The sequence below is a fragment of the Salvia hispanica genome, chromosome 3, assembly GCF_029641045.1.
Source record: "Salvia hispanica isolate PSC_SH4W2 chromosome 3, Shi_PSC_v1, whole genome shotgun sequence".
In the NCBI taxonomy this organism is placed as follows: domain Eukaryota; kingdom Viridiplantae; phylum Streptophyta; class Magnoliopsida; order Lamiales; family Lamiaceae; genus Salvia; species Salvia hispanica.
Genome location: NC_142694.1, coordinates 46,421,547 through 46,440,701, shown reverse-complemented (window position 1 = coordinate 46,440,701; position 19,155 = coordinate 46,421,547). Strand labels below are relative to the sequence as shown.

The window sequence follows — 19,155 nt, the reverse complement described above, 5'->3', positions numbered from 1 at the left end:
CAAGCCAACAATAAGCATAAATTAATGGTGGTGGCTTAGTTAGGCAACAAAGTTGTCATTCTATACATAATCACATACATGATCATATAAATGGTGGTAGTAGATTTAATAGTATTAGTTAGTATGCATAAAAAAAATTATGATGATATTTATAATTTGTACTCCAATATTTGAGTAAATTGTTTATGGTTGAGTGGTAATAATATTTTATATTATCTTCAAGCAATTAAATCCCACTAAAAATACTTTTTTTTCCAAAAGAACATGTTAATAATTGCTTTGAATCGAGTCAAACTAATCAGAACGAACGTTAATTATTGATTTATTCATCTTTGGGTCGACCGTACAAGTTAACGTGCCTTAAAAAACACAACCAACTTTGGTAGGAAACTGAAATCCCTCACACAATCCCTATCGTGTACCCTCAAACTCTCCAAGGCATCTGTCTCTCTCTCTCTCTTCCATCCACTATTTTCACAACCAATAATAATCCCCAAATCTCTCTCCTCATAACCGCCATAATCGTCAATGGAGTCCGTCGCCTCCAGTTCCACCCCCCACCACCACCACCCCCACCGCCCCCGCCTCACCGTCTCCCAATCCTTCTCCGACCGCATCATCCGCGCCGTCCGCCACCGCCTCCGCCTCCTCCACCGCTCGGGCTCCCTCTTCTTCGTCCTCGGCGCCACCGGCAACGTCTACACCGTCAACCTCTCCGCCGCCGTCTCCTGCTCCTGCCCCGACCGCGCCAACCCCTGCAAGCACATCATCTTCGTCTTCATCCGCGCCCTCGCCCTCCCCCTCGACGACCCCTGCCTCTCCCGCCGCACCTTCCGCCCCTGCCAGCTCCGCCGCCTCCTCTCCCTCCCCACCGCCGCCGACTCCCTTGCTGCCGCCTCCCTCAGGGACCGCTTCCACCAACTCTCCGCCAAGTCGAGAGACGGTGGTGGCGGCAGAGTGCGGCCGCCTGCTGTGGTGCCGGAGTCGGGCGCCGCCTGCCCGGTTTGCCTGGAGGAGATGGGGAGGGAGGAGAGGGTGGTGGCGTGTGGCGCGTGCAAGAATGTGATACACGAGGAGTGCTTCTTGGCGTGGAAGAGGAGCTGCCGGAGGAGGTCCGCCACGTGCGTGCTCTGCCGAGCACGGTGGCGAAGCGGCGGTGATGATCAGGATAAGTATTTGAACCTCTCGGCGTATGTGAATGAAGAAGACATGGTGGAGGATGGAGGATGCACTTGATTAATTACTTAGCTTATCCTTCATTTAGATTTCACTAGACTTAATTTAGATTTTATTTTATTTGTAAATACATGACTGAATTTAATCCTGGTCACAAAGGAAGATTTATGTTAGCTTTAGTTTAGATTTGATTTCATTTGTAAAACAAAAACTTCATATATAGACAAACACAAAAAAAACAACCATTAAAGAAGAAATGAATAGATATATATCTCAATAAATACGTAGATGAATAAATGCCATCATACAACATACCGTGGAATATTACGCCCCAATCTGTACAAATGCTGCAACCTTAGGTATCTGAGTTGCTGCTGGGGTGAAGGTTGCATGCGACGCTAACCCGATACAAAAGCGCGCACTGGCAGCTGCAATGGAGCTGTTTTCCGACTAGGTAATGCAGATTTGATGGTATCTGCTACAGCTTCTTGGGCAGATTGTAGGTTTTCTTGAGAAATCTTGTTGCAGCTTCGTCATTCCTGTAGCACAGAACTCGTAGCAACGTGTTGGGTTCAGTCGGGCCCCATTTCCCTGACGTGGCAGGTAAGGGGAGCCGAGCTTTAGCAGAGGGGCCGCATGCTTCCAAGGTCAGGCGTCTGAATCGCTCGATAAGGCTCTCTGTGTCTGTTCGGAAGAGTGGAAGGACGTCTCTCACCTTGGCTGAGAATTTATCGATAATATCATCAGGCAAACCATCCCCATCGGCCGAGAAGAGGTCTCTGAGGGCCTTGAAGTCATCCTCAATTACCGCCGAGTCCTGTTTGAAGAAGGCGCGTGACGGACCTCCAGCAAGCAGCACTAACAAAAACCCATCGAAGGAAGCTCTCATCACATCGGCTATGATGCGTGTCCGGACTCTCTCATTGACAGTGTCAGCCACGATGGTAAGGTTCCGCTCAAGTTCATGAAGGAAAGGCTCGATTCTTGATGATGAAACATCGCCAACATATAATGAATCCCAGACAACATGGCTTAGATCGTGGAAGACGACTTTATAGGCAAGGCTCTCGGACAACTGTTGGACTGCTTCGATGCAAGTAGGCGGAGTGACTTCAAACTTTTTCCCCAACCCGTTCGCGAAGTCTTCTACATGGGCAGATTCCGAGTTCCTCAGCAGGGTAATTATTCTTTTCTCAACAACTTCCAACTCCGATCGTATTTTATGCAACGTGTTAATACGTACACATAGCTGTGGTACCCCAGTGGAGTTATCACCGTTGACAGTAGCCACCTGAGGATTCCTCTTCTGCAAGGTGGTCGACTTCTCTTTCTTCTTCCAATTGAATGATGAACCCGTGGTACATCTTGTTAAGGCTGGCATTGTAGGAACATACACATTTTTTGATCCTGCACATGGACAGTTTCATTTCATTCATTGATTGCTAAAAGTAACTCCGTACTTTATATATCAGGAAAGAGATTTTTATGTAGAGTAATGCAATGTTACCACAGCCCAATTTTGCTTTAGTCGCATAATATTGAAGACATTTATCAAGGCCAGCCACTAAGTCGGGAAGTATTGCAGGATGCATCGGTATTGGCAGCTCAAAGAAAGCCTCTAATGTCTCATCAACTATTCGTAGAACCTCCACTGCTGAAGCAGCGAATCCCTCTTGATTCACTCGTGGATTCCAATCCTATCAAGTAGTAGAAAAGGATTGGCATGTGAAACTCAAGTAACAATTTAAAATGGTGTTGAATAACTAGAATTTCAAGTAATAAGGGCTTGTTTGTATCTGTATCTGTACGCCTCTAGCTCAATGCATAAATTGTTGAGTTTAGAGATCATAGAAAATACCTCTTGTTGAAGATTTCTATCAACCCAATCCTTTAGCCTGTCTATCCTCGTCTTTATCCAAGCTTTTACCAAATTGGCTATTGCACCTTCAGCTTCATAAGGAGGCATCTCGCGAATAATGGCCTTCCCACCATCATCACTATCCACCGAGTCTTCAACTGCGATTTGGACGAGATCTTTTTCCAACTTATCTGCAGCTCTCAATATTTGCACTGCATCTGGTGTTAATTCTGTAATGCCTGAAATGAATTGTTTCAGCTCATTCCCATAGCAAACATGTAGAGTGGCAACAGCAACCCCTGCAGCAAAGGGGTGCCATATCTTCAAGATAGGACTAAACGTATCCTTCTCTTTGACTGCAAGCTCACCCACATCCTTGGCCAGGATGGCAAGGACGGGAAGGGAATTCAGCTGGTTTCTCGATGCTCTCCTGCTAGAATCAGCCTTTTCCATCATCTGTACATTAGAAATATAAAACACGTTATTCAAGTTCGTGTGCTGCATTACTAAAGAAACTGGGAAACCAGAACCACGAAGAAATACTGAAGTTCAGGAAATGTCAGATAGCATAAATGTTTGGTGGTTTTGTATAATACGATAATCATTAAGCTAGTTTCATGAAAGTGAAGATGGCCTCTGAATTCACTTTCATGTCAGCTATACCTCAAATTAATAATCACAACTTCAACTTGCCTGAGCAAATGCAGTGCGAAGGGAAGACCTAATGTAAGTGTCAATCCTGCTAAGAATCACATCAACTTCATTTTTCCTTCTTCGGCGGTACTCATTTGAGATATCTTCAACCAATATTTTAGCAGCCACTACCCCAATGGACACGATAGCTTGCATGGTATTAATATTCGCACCGTCGAATGTTTCGTGATAAGCCAGGAGTCTTTTCTCGGCCCAACCTAACATGGCCGTCAAAGCAGAACTCAACATCTTAGCATAAACTGGATCTTTGGTCATTTTGGCATCTTTGGAGACATCAGCAAGTTGACTGTCAGCAGCACATAACAGATCATTTTCGACTTTCCCGGTTGCAACATATCGATTGAACAAAACCCACGTAAAGCATAAATTGTGCAGCATTTGATTCAGTCCAAGGACCCCCCATGTTTTCTTTATGAGCTCCATGAGCTCATCAACTTCCTCTATAAAGGATGTCTCCTCATTGAGATCAAAACATGCTTCCAGAAGCATTTCATAAAGGCGGAGATTCAACGGGAAGCCATCTGCCCAGTGACTGGATTCAAGTGGGGCTCCATCAGACATCCTGTTTGCCAGCCCAATTACTGTAGTACGCAAAACTTGCATAGACTCGTTGTTTCTCCCAGTTTCTATTGGCCTACCCAAGGCTGCCTGAATTATCTGGCGCAGTCGTTGAGCAGCAGTGTTACCCCTTTCAAGCGGAAAGTGAGGGTGCAGCAGAAGACCAGCCTCCAGCATTCTAAGGTTTCTCTTCTGCCATGCTTCGTATTCATCTTGATCAGCAAAATCTGAGGCTTTGAATTGCTGTAATAGCTCCAGAGGAAGTATCATCGACTCATTTCTTCTCCCAACCTACACGATAAGGGGAACTTAATTACTTCTCCAAACAGATCACATAGAACCAATCAAAGTATATTTTTCACAAGATTGTCATTAGAAGCTAAAAATATTCTTTTCTGATTCCAGATATCAGCCTAACTTCTATGTGACACTAAACATCATGAACTTCAGCAGGTTCACTTCAGCATTAGATATCGTTTTAAGACATCAGTAAAGATTAGGTTGAAATTCAGCATCACAATAAATGAAGATAAATATCACCGTTAGAAGGCAAAACGAGAATCTTTAATCAGTAGTTAACAATAGGTTACAATAATCCAACTAGTAGAAACCAAAAAACACAAATTAAACATCTTCTGCTGCTGCTGCACGATCAAATGCAGGAGGTAAGGCTACTTCACTGATTACTTCAAACCTAATAAAGTTTTCAAAACCAAGGTCTAGCTTATGCTTTGAAACACAGTTAGAACCTCATTTATAGCAAAAATCCACCCTCTCTCAATCAAAACAAAATCGAATAAACATCCAGTTATAAATAGGTAAAAATATTGGCAACATTAAGTTAAAATTGAAATAATTTCCACTTCCATTTACCAAGCACAATAAGTATATCGCACAAATCCAATTTTAACATGCATTAACTATCAAATTTTGGCTACTGCACACCTAGATCAAGAGCTCAATCTATTGGGAAATGCCAAAAATTAGAAACGGAATCACAATTGAAGTCTAGATACTAAAATTGAATCTCGTTTCCAATTCCAGAACTGAGAAAACAAGTGTTCCTAACCTGCGAAGCAGAAATCCTCAACAAACCCCTACGAATCCTCGAATCAGCGGCCTCAGAAATCCTCATCTGAATCCTCATCAGCTCTCCAATCGTGACCGGCTTCTTCACCTTCCCTCCTGAGCCCAAATTGCCCGAATCGGGGCTCTGCATCGAGCTGGTGGATCTCATCCCCAGCGCCTTCTTCATTTTCGACGCCGCCGCCGACGTCAAAGACCTCTGCAGATTAGAATTCGAGCTGCTGCTGTTGGGGGAATTAGCGTGGCCGTTGGTGGCAATGTAGGTGAGTGGTTTGGAGGAGGAGGAGCGGTTGGCGGAGACGAAGATCTCGTAGGCGGTGGCGCGGAGGTCGGAATCGGAGAGAGTGGGGGTTAGGTCGCCGAATGGGAAGGGGAGAGGGGTTAGGGCGGCGGAATTGGGGAGAGGGGTAAAGCGGGAGGTGGCGGAAGAAGGAGACGCAGCGGATATGGTGATAGAGGAGGAGGAGGAAGAGAAGGAGTCTCTCTTGGAGTGGCCGAGGGTTCGGTCTCTGAAGAGAGACGCCATTGTCGCTCTGTGCAGAGAGAGAGAGAAAGGTGAGTCAGTGATAGTAAAAGAGAAGAAGATAATATATGCTGCATATAATAATTAATAATACTAGGTTGGCTTTCTTGATTACAAAAATAAAAGTGCAATACTAAATATTGTAGGTGACGATAGAAACAAAATCTATACTCATGTTATAGGAATTGACTTGGTATATAACTAGTTCTAGTAGTATTTTATATAAGTGGGACTGCTCTAAATAGCCTACTGTCAAATGAAATAAATACCATACTATATATCTCAATTATTAGCCAAAGTAACAATGTTGTCACAGCAACAACAGCAAATGCCACTTTGGCGAAGAAAAAAAAGAGTCGAGCACCCAATTAAGTGATCTCCAGAATAAAACTAAAGATATTAATATGATATCAAAGTTATACTTAGTACAATATTATCCACATTGAAGTTGACTCATTACTTCGTGCATACTGCATAGTTCTACTACTATATAAGTACAAAAATAATTGAATCTGACATTCATATTACGTGAGGTACTATTTTTCTCCCGGTGGTCGTCTTGTTGGATAGATGATTTTTGTATTTGGATTTTGAAGAAATTCAAGACAAATTGCTTTTGTAGCAAAAAACACTCAAATTATGCATTACAATCAAACTCAAAAACGTATAAAGTATGCGCAATTGCATGCATGCAAGAGCATCATTTTAAGTTATATTTTGAAACAAAAGAAGATGAATGTACCTTAAGTAAGAAGACAACTGACAACATATTTACATATTTTTTGGTTTAGTTTATAGTATATATAGTTTAGATTTAAATAAAAGGTTATTGCATGTAAATAACTGAACTTTCAATTTTCTAGTTTTTCATCCAAACTTTTTTATAAAGTATTATAAACATAGAGTCCCATTATCCACAAACCCACTCTTAAAGACCGAACCACCGAACCATACCAAATTAGGACTTTTAGATCTAGTTTTTTGTGGATGAGATTCACAAATTTATAAATTATTTTCTCCTTCATCACCGGTCTATTTTTATTCATCCGAAGGTAAATAGGTCATACTAACACGTTACGAATATTTAACTTCATTCCATAATATATTACTTCATTCCGGTAGGTTTTTACTTCATTCTAATAGGATTATTACTTCATTCTAGTACGTAAATGCAGTTTCGCCGTCGCGTACTGTTCTTTCTCTCTACAATATCTATCACCACCGCTACGACGCTGATATGGTGTAATAAACACATGGAATAATATAATAAATTATATGAATGAAGTATGCGTAGAAGCATTTGAAGTCCTACTGGAATGAAGTAAAAGCCTTATCCAATGAAGTAATAACGTTTCTGAATGAAGTAATAAATTCACTTGAATAAATTGCATTTTTTAATGTCAATAAAGTAGAAACTCATGTAAATGAATTCGAATGAAGCATATGTTGAATCATTTCAAAACCTACTTGAAGCAAGTAAAAACATGTTGTAGGTTCAATGTATTACGTACATAATGAAGTAATAAACCTATACAATGAAGTAAAATTGGTTTGTAATGAAGAGCGAAAAAAATTTACACAGCAACATATCTCATCAAAAAACTAGATCTTATGGCCCAGATTTGTTCTCTAGTTCGGTCTTTAAGAAGGGTTCGACATTGATTACAACTCATAAATTATTTGTGATCAAAAGGTAACATACTTAATGTAAGAGATGAAATTTAGACTTTATTTTATGTATAATTATATAAATAGAAACTAAATGCAGTTAAATATGGTAATTTTTCTAATTTTTGTGTCATAATTTAAATTTTGTTAACATACGGAGAATTAATTAATGAATTGATATTTAATATTTTTGATAGCATATAAATATGATTAAAGAAAACTCTAAAGTAAGAAAAGAAAAGAAAATATCAAAATCGGAAGAAAACTTTAAAGTAAGAAGAATTTTTATATGCATCAAAAATTTCAATAGCATATAATATTAAAGATAGAAGAAAACATATTTATCAATGTATATTAATTAATTAATATGCTAATAAAATTTGAACTATAGTCCCAATCAATTAATATGCTCAAAATGATACTCCCTCCGTCGCATAAGAGCATCTCCAATGGTGCATAGGCCAGCAATAGGCCAGCCATTCTCTCCCCTGCCACGTCAGCAACACTAAAAAATCCACCTGCCACATCAGATTTAGGCCAGCCATAGGCCAGCCGCAATAAAAATAATTCAAAATATACTACATTTACGGAATTAAAATTACGATTAAAATACGGAATTAAATTTACGAGACATATATACGGGAAAAATAATCCATTCCATTAAAAAAAAGTATAAAGATTTTTTAAAAAAAAGTACATGATTTTTTTTTTAAAAAAAAGGGCTTCAACACACGAGCCCCGCCACTCTCTACTCTTCATCGCCGTCGCCGCCGCCGCCGCCGCCGCCCGTGGTATCTGAACCCATGTCGGAACCCGCTAGCCGTGCCCTCGCGATTTCCAAATCAACCCGCATGCTCTCGAGCATCTCGTGAAGAAACATCTTCTCCGTGGGGTCAGTGGCGGCCCTCCACTCTTGGAAGACCTTGTACATCTGATCCCGCGTATGGTTACGCGAATGGAGAGTGTACTCGAGTGGGGCGGGTGGGAGGGCGGAGGACTGGACCTCGCGGGGCGATAGGGGGGATCCGCCCCTCGCAGCCCGTTGCGCCCGCTTCTGTCCAACCGGGCGGGGGCGACCAGTAAATGAAGGAGGGGATGGAAACTCCTCAGCATCCGGGGGGAGGTCGTGGGATCCGCCGCTGCTGCCGCTGTAGTCGCCGCTATAGTTCAGTCGCTGCTTCTTCGGACACCCAGCGTCGCACCCCGCGCGGAACTTCTCGGAGTCCTTCAGCAACAAGAAGCACTCCCAGAAGGTGAACTCCTTATACTTCCCCGCCAAGGGGAACTGACTCGCGGCGATCCTCCGGGCGTCGTCCTCATTCTGCCCACTACTGAGCTGACGGAGGGCGTTGGCGTACAAATTCGCAAAACGGCCCACCGCGGCCCTGGTGCGCTCCCACCCCTTCCGGACCTCCTCCCCGCTGAAGTCCTTCCCGTGCGGGCAGTGCCTCCTATAGGCAGCTCTGATCTTCGCCCACATGTTGACGATCCGCTGGTTGTTCGCAACCAGCGGATCGTCGCACACCTCCAACCACCCCCTGGCCACCCCGGCGTACTCATCCTCCGTCCACTTTCTCCGGCCAGGAGTGTCGTCAACAGCGGGCTGCGATGACTCGCCGACCGCCTTGGCCTTCCCCCTCGTCTTCTTCTTCGGCGCGGCCCGCCTCGCTGGAACGGGAGTATCCGGATCCCCGAGATCGATCCCCATATCATGCAATGACAGAAGGTCATCGCCAGTGAACTGCGTCTCCACTGGGGTCGACGTGTGAGACGAAGCCGTCAAAAAATCAAGCGAGGGCCGATATACCGTGTCCCCTCCCGGTGACCCCTGCACCCCCCTGCATCCCGGGATGCATACCGTGCTGCATCCCCCCTGCATCCCGCCCTGCCACATCATCCCCATCATCTGCTGCAGCATCATCTGTTGCTGCATCTGGGGCATACTCCCCCACCCGGGCGCTGACTGCCCGCCGCCCGGCATCCCCCACGGCATACCCCCCGGCATACCCCCCTACGCCCCCCCCCCCCCCCGGCGCACCGGCCATCATCCCCATCATCTGATTCCAAGGGATGTTAAACCCCGGGCCCATCTGCCCCCATCCAGATCCCACAGGTACCGTGGGAGTCTGAGATCCACTCGTCGCTGGACTGGACTCGTTGTTGTGATCCATCGCTAGAAAACTCGTTAAAACAAGTGGTGCAAATGAAAATGAAACGAAAATCGCGTTTATATAGGTTTTTTTTAAAAAAAAAAAAAAAACTAAAATCGGCGCTGGCCGATCGGGCCGCCACAATGGCGGCTAGCCGATCGGCCAGCCCATGCCGAAGCGCTCGCCGATTTCGCTCTCGCCGACTCCAATGGTTCGGCTAGCCGATCGGCCAGCGCGACGAATCGGCTAGCCGGTCGCTAGCCAACCATTGGAGATGCTCTAATAGATGTCACACTTTACTTTTAAGTTTGTCCCACAAAAGATGTCATGTTTCCCTTTTTAGAAAAATCTCCATCTCACATTAATATCAATATAATATTTTCTCTCTCCACCTAACACACAAAATAACATCTTCTAAAATCTCGTGCCATTCTCCAACTATACCATCAATTATGGGACGGAGGAAGTACTTTATTCTCTGTTTCACGAAAAAGTGAAATGTATATTTGATATCTAAACTTTGTAATTATATTAAACACGATGCTCAATTATTAAAAAATTCCTACACCTATCTAGACTTTGATTTAGAGCAACCACGATGTAGCTCACGGATGGCTCGATCTCGTCTCACTGAGATGAGCCACCGGCAAGCCCACATTGCAGATGTCTCATCACGTAGAGTATCACGGGGTAAGGGGAGATAATTGACTTAGCGCGCCACTCGGACGTTTCCTTTTTTTGAAAAAGCCCCACATTAATATAAAGAGTGAACTACATAAATGGTACCTGATATTTCACTTTCGCACGTAAATGGTACCTGATCTTTATTTTATATCGTTTTTGGTACCCATGACAAAAATAACCCTAGGTACCAAACATGTGATTTTTTTCCCATAGAGGATATTTTTGAAAATTTCAATTAAATAGTATACCAAATATATGATTATTTTTTCTTCCTTTCTTATTTTCTTCTTTAGTTTCTTCTTCTTTCTTTTTAGTATTTTATCTTCATTTCTTTTTTCTTTTCTCTTCTTTCTTTTTAGTGTTTTATACATTCATCTAATTGCATTCATAATATAAATAAAAAAAATACCTAATTAAATTAATTACTTAAACTAAATAATTCAACTTTTTATATCATTATGAATACAATTCACAATGTTAAATTTTTATTAAGGCTATATTGATTAGTTACTAATTTAATATAAATTAATAATAATAATAATAATAATAATAATAATAATAATAGTAATTATTATTATTATTACATAATATTATGTTATTCATAATTTATATAATTATACTACAATTATTTATTAATTACTATCAGTTTTTAGTATTATAACAATATTATTATTATAATAATTAAATATAATTATAGTTATAATTATATTTAAGTATATTTGAATGATATTATAATGAACTGATTATTAATTTATAACATCAAAATAATAATATTAATATTGATTAATAATAATAATAGTATAAAGAGTGAGGAGAATGAGAGAAGATATTTTAATATCACTTTTGGTACTAATTTTATGTATGCCCAAAATACCCTCTATGGCATAAATGAGAAAATATATTTGTTTAAAGGGCATTTTTGGAAGAAAATTGCATCAGGTTCCAAAAATGTGATTTATAGGTATCAAAAACGATATAAAATAAAGATCAGGTATCATTTACGTGCGAAAGTGAAAGATCATGTATCATTTATGTAGTTCTACTATTTTCTCTCTCTACCTAACACACAAAATAACATTTCCTAAAATCTCATACCCAGAGGCGAAGCTACATTAGGGCCGGGGGGCCCATGGTCCCCCCCATCATTTTTAGTACTTACTATATTATCTATATATATATTTAATAAATGTGTGTAAGTATGTAGTAGCGCAGTTGGATGGAGGTGCAGTCTGTGTATAATGAGGTAAGGGTTTTGAATTTGCTTAGCCCCATTTACAATATTGGCTTTGTTTTTTCTATTTTACCATCAAAAAAATCTCTATTCTTTTCATATTATTTATGACTTTATTTTGTATTCATTTGTTTACTTTTGTTTTTAATATAGTTTTGTACATTTTAATTTTAATAGGGAAAATTATGTATTTTTATTCTCAATTTTAACTTTCGTTGTTGCTCACAACTACCAATGATAATGTGGACCCCCCAATGTTAAACTTCTGGCTTTGCCACTGCCCGTGCCATTCTCCAACTATACTATCTATTGTGGGACGGAGGGAGTACTTTATTCTCGGTTTAACGAAAAAGTGAACTGTATTTTTAATATCTAAACTTTGCAATTATATTAAACACGATACTCAAATATTAAAAAATTCCTACCCCTATCTAAACTTTGATTTAGAGCAACCACAATGCAGCTCACGGATGGCTCGATCTCATCTCACTGAGACTAGCCACAGGCAAGCCCACATTGCAGATGTCTCATCACGCAGAGTATCGCGGGGAAGGGCAGATAATTCTTTAATTCTAATACTATCTTTTTTTATATATAATTCTTCTTTTTCAAGAATTGTCAAATTCACGAGACTGGAGAGTTAATAATTTTTTATATATTTATGCCTCTATCTAAGAAGCTATGCTTAGGAAATTATGTTCTTAAACTTAAATGCTTACGTAGAGGTTTCCATGAAAATTATTTTTTTAAATTTGTTCTAAACAACACTAGAGGTTTAAGTAATTATGAGAATGAATACAAAATTTGTAATTTTAGATATTTAGATTAAATTAAATTTGATGCAAATAATTAACATATAACAATAAATTTTACGCTTAGGTTCTGTACCAATTCATTTTGTCCTTCTATTTCTAATGTCACGTGAAAGCTGATCATAGTTATTTGGAGATTTGGAGAAGAAGAGTTATACAATTTGCTATACAGCATTTAATATATATAGTAACTCCTCAAACAATTTCCTATACAGAATACTATTCTAATATATAGTATCTTTATAATTTATGATTCTTCTTTATCAAGAATCGTGAAGTTCATTAGACGTAGAGTTAATTTATACTACTACTACATTCATTAATAACTAATCAAAAATTATGAGAAAAGCACACAAAATGCATATGATTATTAAATTAAACTGTCTATGAGTGATATACAGATGTTATATCCTGTATTATTTTATTTTATCTCATATTGAGTTGAGAAACTAATCTCGGTAAACTACATATAAATATATGGAGTACTTATTATATATGGATGCATGTTTGTGTTAAAATGACAACACCTCTTAAAATGACATCGTGACACCACATATCCAGCAATGTTATAAACGCTACACAATAATCTATAGATTGTTGTATAGCGCGTTCGATATTGCTGGCCGAGAAAAAATTGTTGTATACAGTGTTGTATGCATGTTGGCCGAGATTTTTGCACATGAGCTTTTTTTTTTGTTGCCACATGTCAGCTTATTATTCGTCCACGCGTACAAATGATTGGCTATGAATAGTGGTATGATGTTATTTTAAGATATGTTGTCATTTTAACACACCCCTGTGAATGCATTATTATATTTCCTTTTGTTCCCGACAAATATAGAGCTAATATTTATATACCCTACTCGATATGATCCAAACAAGAATACATCTAATTCAAAAAATGCAGTCTAAATCTTGGTCTTAGGATTATATTATCTGATGGTCAAGAATTAAGAAAAACACGGAAGGTCATTATTAATCAGTTTTAGGCCATTTTAGAAAATTTGGATTTGATGTTATTTTTAGATCATTTTAGATCACCCTTTATAAAATGACCTAATAATAAACAAACAATGAGATAAACCTATGATTTTGTTCTGTATTTTTAAAACATATAATTAAAACATCTGATTTGTTTTACATTTTAAGAATAACTCTTTCCGTCTTTTTAACGGTTACAAATTTATAATGGGTTAAAAACTATTTTCGATTTCCAATGTATTTTTCTTGTTGTTTATCTTTTTCTTTAACCTTTTGACTTATAGTAGTAATAGTGTTTTCTTTTTTTCTAGAAAGAGGCTACCTATAGTGTCACGTGAAGAAACTATAGTGTCATAGGGCTTAGGAAACTATAATTTTAAACTTAAATGCTTAACATTGAGATTTCCAAGTATATTAGTGCGATAATTTAGGGGATGGATCCTCTGCTGTGTTAAAAAACACAGCAGAGGTGCTGTGCTTAAAACGCACAATAATGACTATGAAACGCAGCAAGTCTAATAAACTCAATTCATTATTTAATTTACTGTGGGCCAGCCCATATACTGATATATAGCCTTATGTAAAGTAGATACACATGTACACGCATTCCATGCTATATTATAGTAACGTAAAATATTATTTTATGTTGCATATTTTCGTTTATTTTAATATTAAAATATTATAAAATCAAATATTATATGTATATTGAAATACTTATAAATTGTAACTATCATATAAATATTTGCGTATTTCATATTTTTTAATAGGAGTATGAAATATCTTACTGCGTCTATGATTAATTGAGCTTGTTTGATTTGACACGAATTTTTAAAAATATAACGAAAATTAGATTGGAAAGATTAGTAAAATGTGAGTTTTACTTTTATATTATTAATTTTACGATAAAATGTGAATGTGATAAGTTAGTGGAATGTGAAGTCCATTCCCAAAAATAGTAAAAAGTAGTGATATCAATTAATTGTGGTTGGACGACAAAATAAATTAGTGTCAATTAATCGTGGATGGAGAAATGATCAAATATGAACCTCTCCAAATATGATCAAATATGAACCTCTCCAAATAAAATTAAAAATTTGTGAATCAATATGAAAGAATAAAATATATATAAATTGAGTTATACAAATATTTATGTAACAACCCGAACTTTCGTACCTAATTATTATTATTATTAGCCCAAAGATAAATAAATAAATATATAAATAAATAGACAAATAAAATAAGTGAACGTTGTCGTATTCGAAACCTGCCCTTTTCGTTTATAATAATCAATCTTGGAATTTTAGATAATAACTATTTCGTTCTCAAACGAACATTTCAAGTAAGACTAAAAGAGTAACACCAAATAAAAGTGTATAATGTCCGGCACATCTCCGAAGTCCGCTAATGTACTATTATACAAATTTATCGAATTCCTAATCTATTACAATTAGAGAAATGTGCAAGTCCGGACAGTCCTTAAAACGGTCGTGCTCGTATCCAATCGGAAGTGAGAGAGGGGTGCAAGTCTCGAACATTCCACTTGACTACAAATGCTCGCGTCCCAACTAAGTCCGACACGTCTTTGAGCATCACCACCTTCCCAAATGAGTGCTCCTACATAAAAAGGAAAATTTGCAATAACGATATAAAATCATGCACTTAATGCCAAGAAGAGCAAAATATATGAAATTGAAAAGTATGAGCTAATCTTTGAGGAGACTTACCTAACAAGATTTACTGACGAAATGTTTTTTTTTAAGATTCACATATCATATAAAAGAAGTATTTTTATATTGCAAGTGGGCATTTAAATGCTAATGAAGAGAGATCAACGCCTAGTATAATCCCTCATTACTCAAAACACTTTTTGGCCATAGATCACCTCCTCAAAGAGAAAATATCTCTGACAAATATGACAATGAAGTTAAGCCTCCCCAAGATAAACCTCCTTCCACTTGCCTCAACTTGCAAGGAAGTAAGTATATAAAACCCCAAAGTTTCCTGAAATAGCCACCCATCACTATCAAACATTCTCTTTACACCCACATATATTACATGAGTACGAGGAGGGAGTATTGCAGATAATTGTAGGATCAAGTCCCCAATCCAACAACACTTTGTTCCCACATCCTAAGGTAAACCCTCAAACCTGTCTTTTCTTTCATATATTTACAAGCATATGCATATATAAATTGATAGTAGAATCTGCCCAAGTAACATCAACAAATACACAACAAGTTTAACATCATCTTCCACCACTAAGCCATCCACAACAGTAAGACAAATGCTCCAAAATCACTAAATTCATGAAGTAGCAGAAGTAAGTAGACACTTCAATGACTAAGCCAATTGGAAAACTTATCTTGAGGAGATGAATCTGCCGGATTCCGGGGAATGGACTTAGGCACCCCATCGACGAGGACAGCCCCACAATTCCGATATGTCACCGATTCAATGATTTCAAGACCTTTACAAATCTACAAGTTAAAAACACCAAACTTTGAATTCAAGATTTAATCTTTAGAAATAAAACAAAATGGGGAAATGATAAAATTGGGCCTACCTTACCTCACGGAGAACGGCGAGGCGGCGGTAGTGGTGTTGGGCGAGGAGGCAGCGCCGCGAGAGAGAAAGATAGGGAGAGAGGGCAGCGGCGGCTCGGGCTGACAGCGGTGACGGCGGATTCCGTGGCAGTGGCGGACCGAGCGAGAGAGAAGGGAGAACGGTGGTGCATGGCGGCGGTGCGCCACCGCGCTCACTGCAGCGACGGCGGTGTAGGGCCGAGAGGGAGAAAGAAAAGAAAGGAGAGAGGAAGAAAGAAGGGAGAACGGGAAGCCGCCGGAGGCGGCGGCGGCAGTAACAAGTCAGAAAAAGGGAGAGCTCTTTTCTCTCTTGTTAATCACGATGGAATGTGGGGGAGAGGAGAAGTTTCTAGGTACTAGTAGTGGGCTCATTAATTGGGCTAAAGAATTTAAGTGTCTACACCTAACAAAAGAAAAACTGAATTGGGCCCCATTTTTTTAATTACTTTGGTGCTATAGGAAATAATTAGGGAATGGCCCAAAATTCGAATTTAATTATTTTGGGCCTAAAATAAAATTGTTAAGTAAGCTGAGCTAATTAGTTGCTATCCGAGTTATTATAGTTTTGCGTAAAATTCATAGCAATGTATGGAATATCAATTAAATTGAAGTCGGGAACAGTGAAGGAAGAATCATCTAATAAGAAATTAGTTTTAGAAATTCCTAAGGATAAGTGAAATAAGAAAAGAGAATTAATTGAGGCATGCATTCCACTTAAAGTTTATGAATTTCATGAAGTCTGATTTTTATATTATATTATATTGTAATGTTTTCAAAAAGGTTATCTTGCAAGTTAAAGTCGGAGCGAGAATTTCAAGTTAAGGAAATTAAACGAACGAGGTGAGCTTTCTTATACTAAAAATATAAGTTATATTTTGTGAAAACTCGAACACATGTTCGTGATTTTAATGATGTTGTCTTGCCATAAATGTTTTTGTGTATGATGCCTATCTGTTGGCTAAGGTCAAGTGAACTATGAATGATGATATATAAGTCGAATTCGGGTCCCAGTGAGGGTGGTGTCCCCGCTCGGACTAGTGTACACGGGACACCTCTGACCGTGAACGGACGGCAGAGAAGGTGACCGTGGAAGGTGGCCACCTTCCCGGCACAAGGATACCTTTGGGCAGAGAAGGTGACCGTATGAGAACACCATCTCAGCGGCACAAGGATACCTCTGACCTGTTGGGCAGGGAAGGTGACCGTATGAGAATACCATCTCAGCGGCACAAGATGATCAGATATGGCTAAGTACAGGAAAAAGGGTTGCGGCCCAATGTGAATATTTTTAGTAAGCTCAGGTCTTTTCAATAAAACCCCTGGGTGTTACTGTGATGATGGCTTGACAATATTTTCAAATGTATATGTGTACTTTTTGGCAATGTGTTCGCTGAGTACTTTTGTACTCAGCCCTGCATATATTTCTAAATATGCAGGTTAAGCGGTGACGACGAGGGGCAGTGTTGAGCAGAGATGGCGAATGTGTTTCAGTTTGATAAATTTTTGGATGAATCGTGTCTCCATACATCATAGTTACAATTTACAAATATAATACCCCCGTCCCCAAAGAATATACGATTTAGTTCGGCACAAATTTTAAAACAATTGAAAAAGTAAGAAAGTGGTAGAGAAAAAAAATAAATATAGAATTATCAGTGAAGAATGAGTCTCACTTTATTAAAGAAAAAAAAAAGTTTCCAAAATTAAAAAATACATATTCTTGTGGATAGGACTAAAAAAGAAAGAATGTATATTTTGGCGGGACGAAGGAAGTAATATACTATGTACAAATAAAATATTTAATTTCATAATATTTTTTGTACTTCATATATAAAAACAAATATTTATTACATCATAGTTACGATTTATAAGTATTTTAATATGCAAAATAAAAGAAATAAATATTAACAAAAAAAGGCGAATGTATATAGTAGGCATGGAGTACATGTACATGTTGTATATCTACTTTACATAAGGCTGTATACCAGTATATGGGCCGGCCCACATTAAATTAAATAATGAATTGAGTTTATTAGACTTGCTGCGTTTCATAGTCATTGTTGTGCGGTTTAAGCACAGCACCCTCTGCTGTGTTTTTTAACACAGCAGAGGATCCATCCCCATAATTTATCACTAAAGAACTTTGAACGTTTTCAAATTTAAATTTGTTTTAAACTAAGTCCTAAGGTTTTACTACTCAACCAATAAACGTTCTATTTTGTTATTTTTATTTGTCTACAAATAAAAATCTCATTTACATTTTACTTCCTTTGTTCTTGAAAATTTATCACTTTTCATTTTCGCTATTTTTGATAATGAACCCACGTTTTCAAATTTAAATTTATTCTGAACAAACACATGAGGTTTTAGAAATTATGAAAACGAATACAAAAGTTTTACTTTTAGATAATCATATTTAAATTAGAATAAATTTGTTGCAAATAATTCACATGAACTACTAAATTCTACTAGTATTAATTATTATTTATACACGTTTTACTTGGCTAGTTACACATATAGAAAGAAGGGAATTTTGTCTTACACGATAAATAATTAGTACTCCCACAAAGAGTGCATGATTTTATAGTAAAATGAAAATCACACCATTCAAGATTCCAATAGCTAGTTCCCGTATAAAATTACATTCCACACGTACACCATATCCTATATCTATACTACATAGTAAAATATATTATTAACATTATTTTATCCACATTTTCTAGTTATTCGTCATATTTAACCACTTTTTTTCCTTATTATTTTCCCAATTTTCTAAGTAAAAATCGCGTCCGTCAACTCATGAGACCAATTTTTGTGGATAATATTTTAGAACAACACTATTTGAATAAATAATTAAAGTAGTGTGACCTACATAAATTTATAAAAGTATGTAGCTATGGCCTTGCCCTTCCACTTGACCTCCTCCGACAACGTGGAAGCACCCATAAAAATGGTCGAATGTATGTTTGAAACAACAATGCTTCCCAATATATTTCACGTACAGGTTCTGCTCCGAGATTTTGTGGAAAGAAAGGTATAGTCATTAACTTGAAAGTTGAATAGTACATATATCAAGTATTTCGCCCACAAAGAGTGCATGATTTTATAGTAAAATGGAATCACAGCATTCAT

The 19,155-nt window shown here is 38.2% G+C and overlaps 2 protein-coding genes and 2 long non-coding RNA genes across 8 annotated transcripts; 2 read left to right on the top strand and 2 right to left on the bottom strand.

The window, feature by feature from the left end:
- Positions 1-298: 298 nt before the first annotated feature.
- On the bottom strand, positions 299-5,979 carry LOC125210197 (protein unc-13 homolog). Of its 4 annotated transcripts, none has more exons than XR_016137101.1 (6): positions 5,376-5,979; positions 3,728-4,597; positions 3,035-3,490; positions 2,684-2,873; positions 1,492-2,583; positions 299-1,323 (listed from the first exon to the last, which is right to left on the bottom strand). XR_016137101.1 is itself a non-coding variant. In XM_089068379.1 (5 exons), the coding sequence occupies exons 1-5, from the start codon at positions 5,916-5,918 to the stop codon at positions 1,655-1,657; spliced, it is 2,988 nt and encodes a 995-aa protein (XP_088924505.1). In that variant the 5' UTR covers positions 5,919-5,979; the 3' UTR covers positions 1,422-1,654. The 4 variants fall into 4 exon arrangements, 1 of the variants encoding a protein (XP_088924505.1); XR_016137102.1 differs by having other exon boundaries at positions 299-1,130; XR_016137103.1 differs by having other exon boundaries at positions 299-755.
- LOC125211004 (SWIM zinc finger family protein / mitogen-activated protein kinase kinase kinase (MAPKKK)-like protein) lies at positions 529-1,367 on the top strand. The gene has a single exon (XM_048110673.2). It carries the CDS (start codon positions 529-531, stop codon positions 1,234-1,236), a length of 708 nt encoding a protein of 235 aa, XP_047966630.1. The 3' UTR covers positions 1,237-1,367.
- An 8,802-nt stretch (positions 5,980-14,781) lies between the features above and the next one.
- LOC125210822 (uncharacterized) lies at positions 14,782-16,338 on the bottom strand. Of its 2 annotated transcripts, none has more exons than XR_016136632.1 (2): positions 16,005-16,338; positions 14,782-15,918 (listed from the first exon to the last, which is right to left on the bottom strand). It is a non-coding gene; the product is annotated as an uncharacterized LOC125210822 (long non-coding RNA). The 2 variants fall into 2 exon arrangements; XR_016136633.1 differs by having other exon boundaries at positions 16,010-16,338.
- A 462-nt stretch (positions 16,339-16,800) lies between these two features.
- Positions 16,801-17,535, top strand: LOC148930946 (uncharacterized). The gene is made up of 2 exons (XR_016136344.1): positions 16,801-16,863; positions 16,987-17,535. It is a non-coding gene; the product is annotated as an uncharacterized LOC148930946 (long non-coding RNA).
- The last annotated feature ends 1,620 nt before the right edge of the window (positions 17,536-19,155 follow it).

What these genes read in the sequence shown, in the direction of transcription:
- LOC125211004 (XM_048110673.2), top strand. Translation starts at nt 529, where the DNA reads ATGGAGTCCGTCGCCTCCAGTTCCACCCCCCACCACCACCACCCCCAC.
- LOC125210197 (XM_089068379.1), bottom strand. Translation starts at nt 5,918, where the DNA reads ATGGCGTCTCTCTTCAGAGACCGAACCCTCGGCCACTCCAAGAGAGAC. An exon ending in TGAGGATTTCTGCTTCGCAG is followed by an intron (nt 4,598 to 5,375) that starts GTTAGGAACACT and finishes CTTATCGTGTAG; the next exon opens with GTTGGGAGAAGAAATGAGTC. An exon ending in TAAAGCAAAATTGGGCTGTG is followed by an intron (nt 2,584 to 2,683) that starts GTAACATTGCAT and finishes GTCCATGTGCAG; the next exon opens with GATCAAAAAATGTGTATGTT.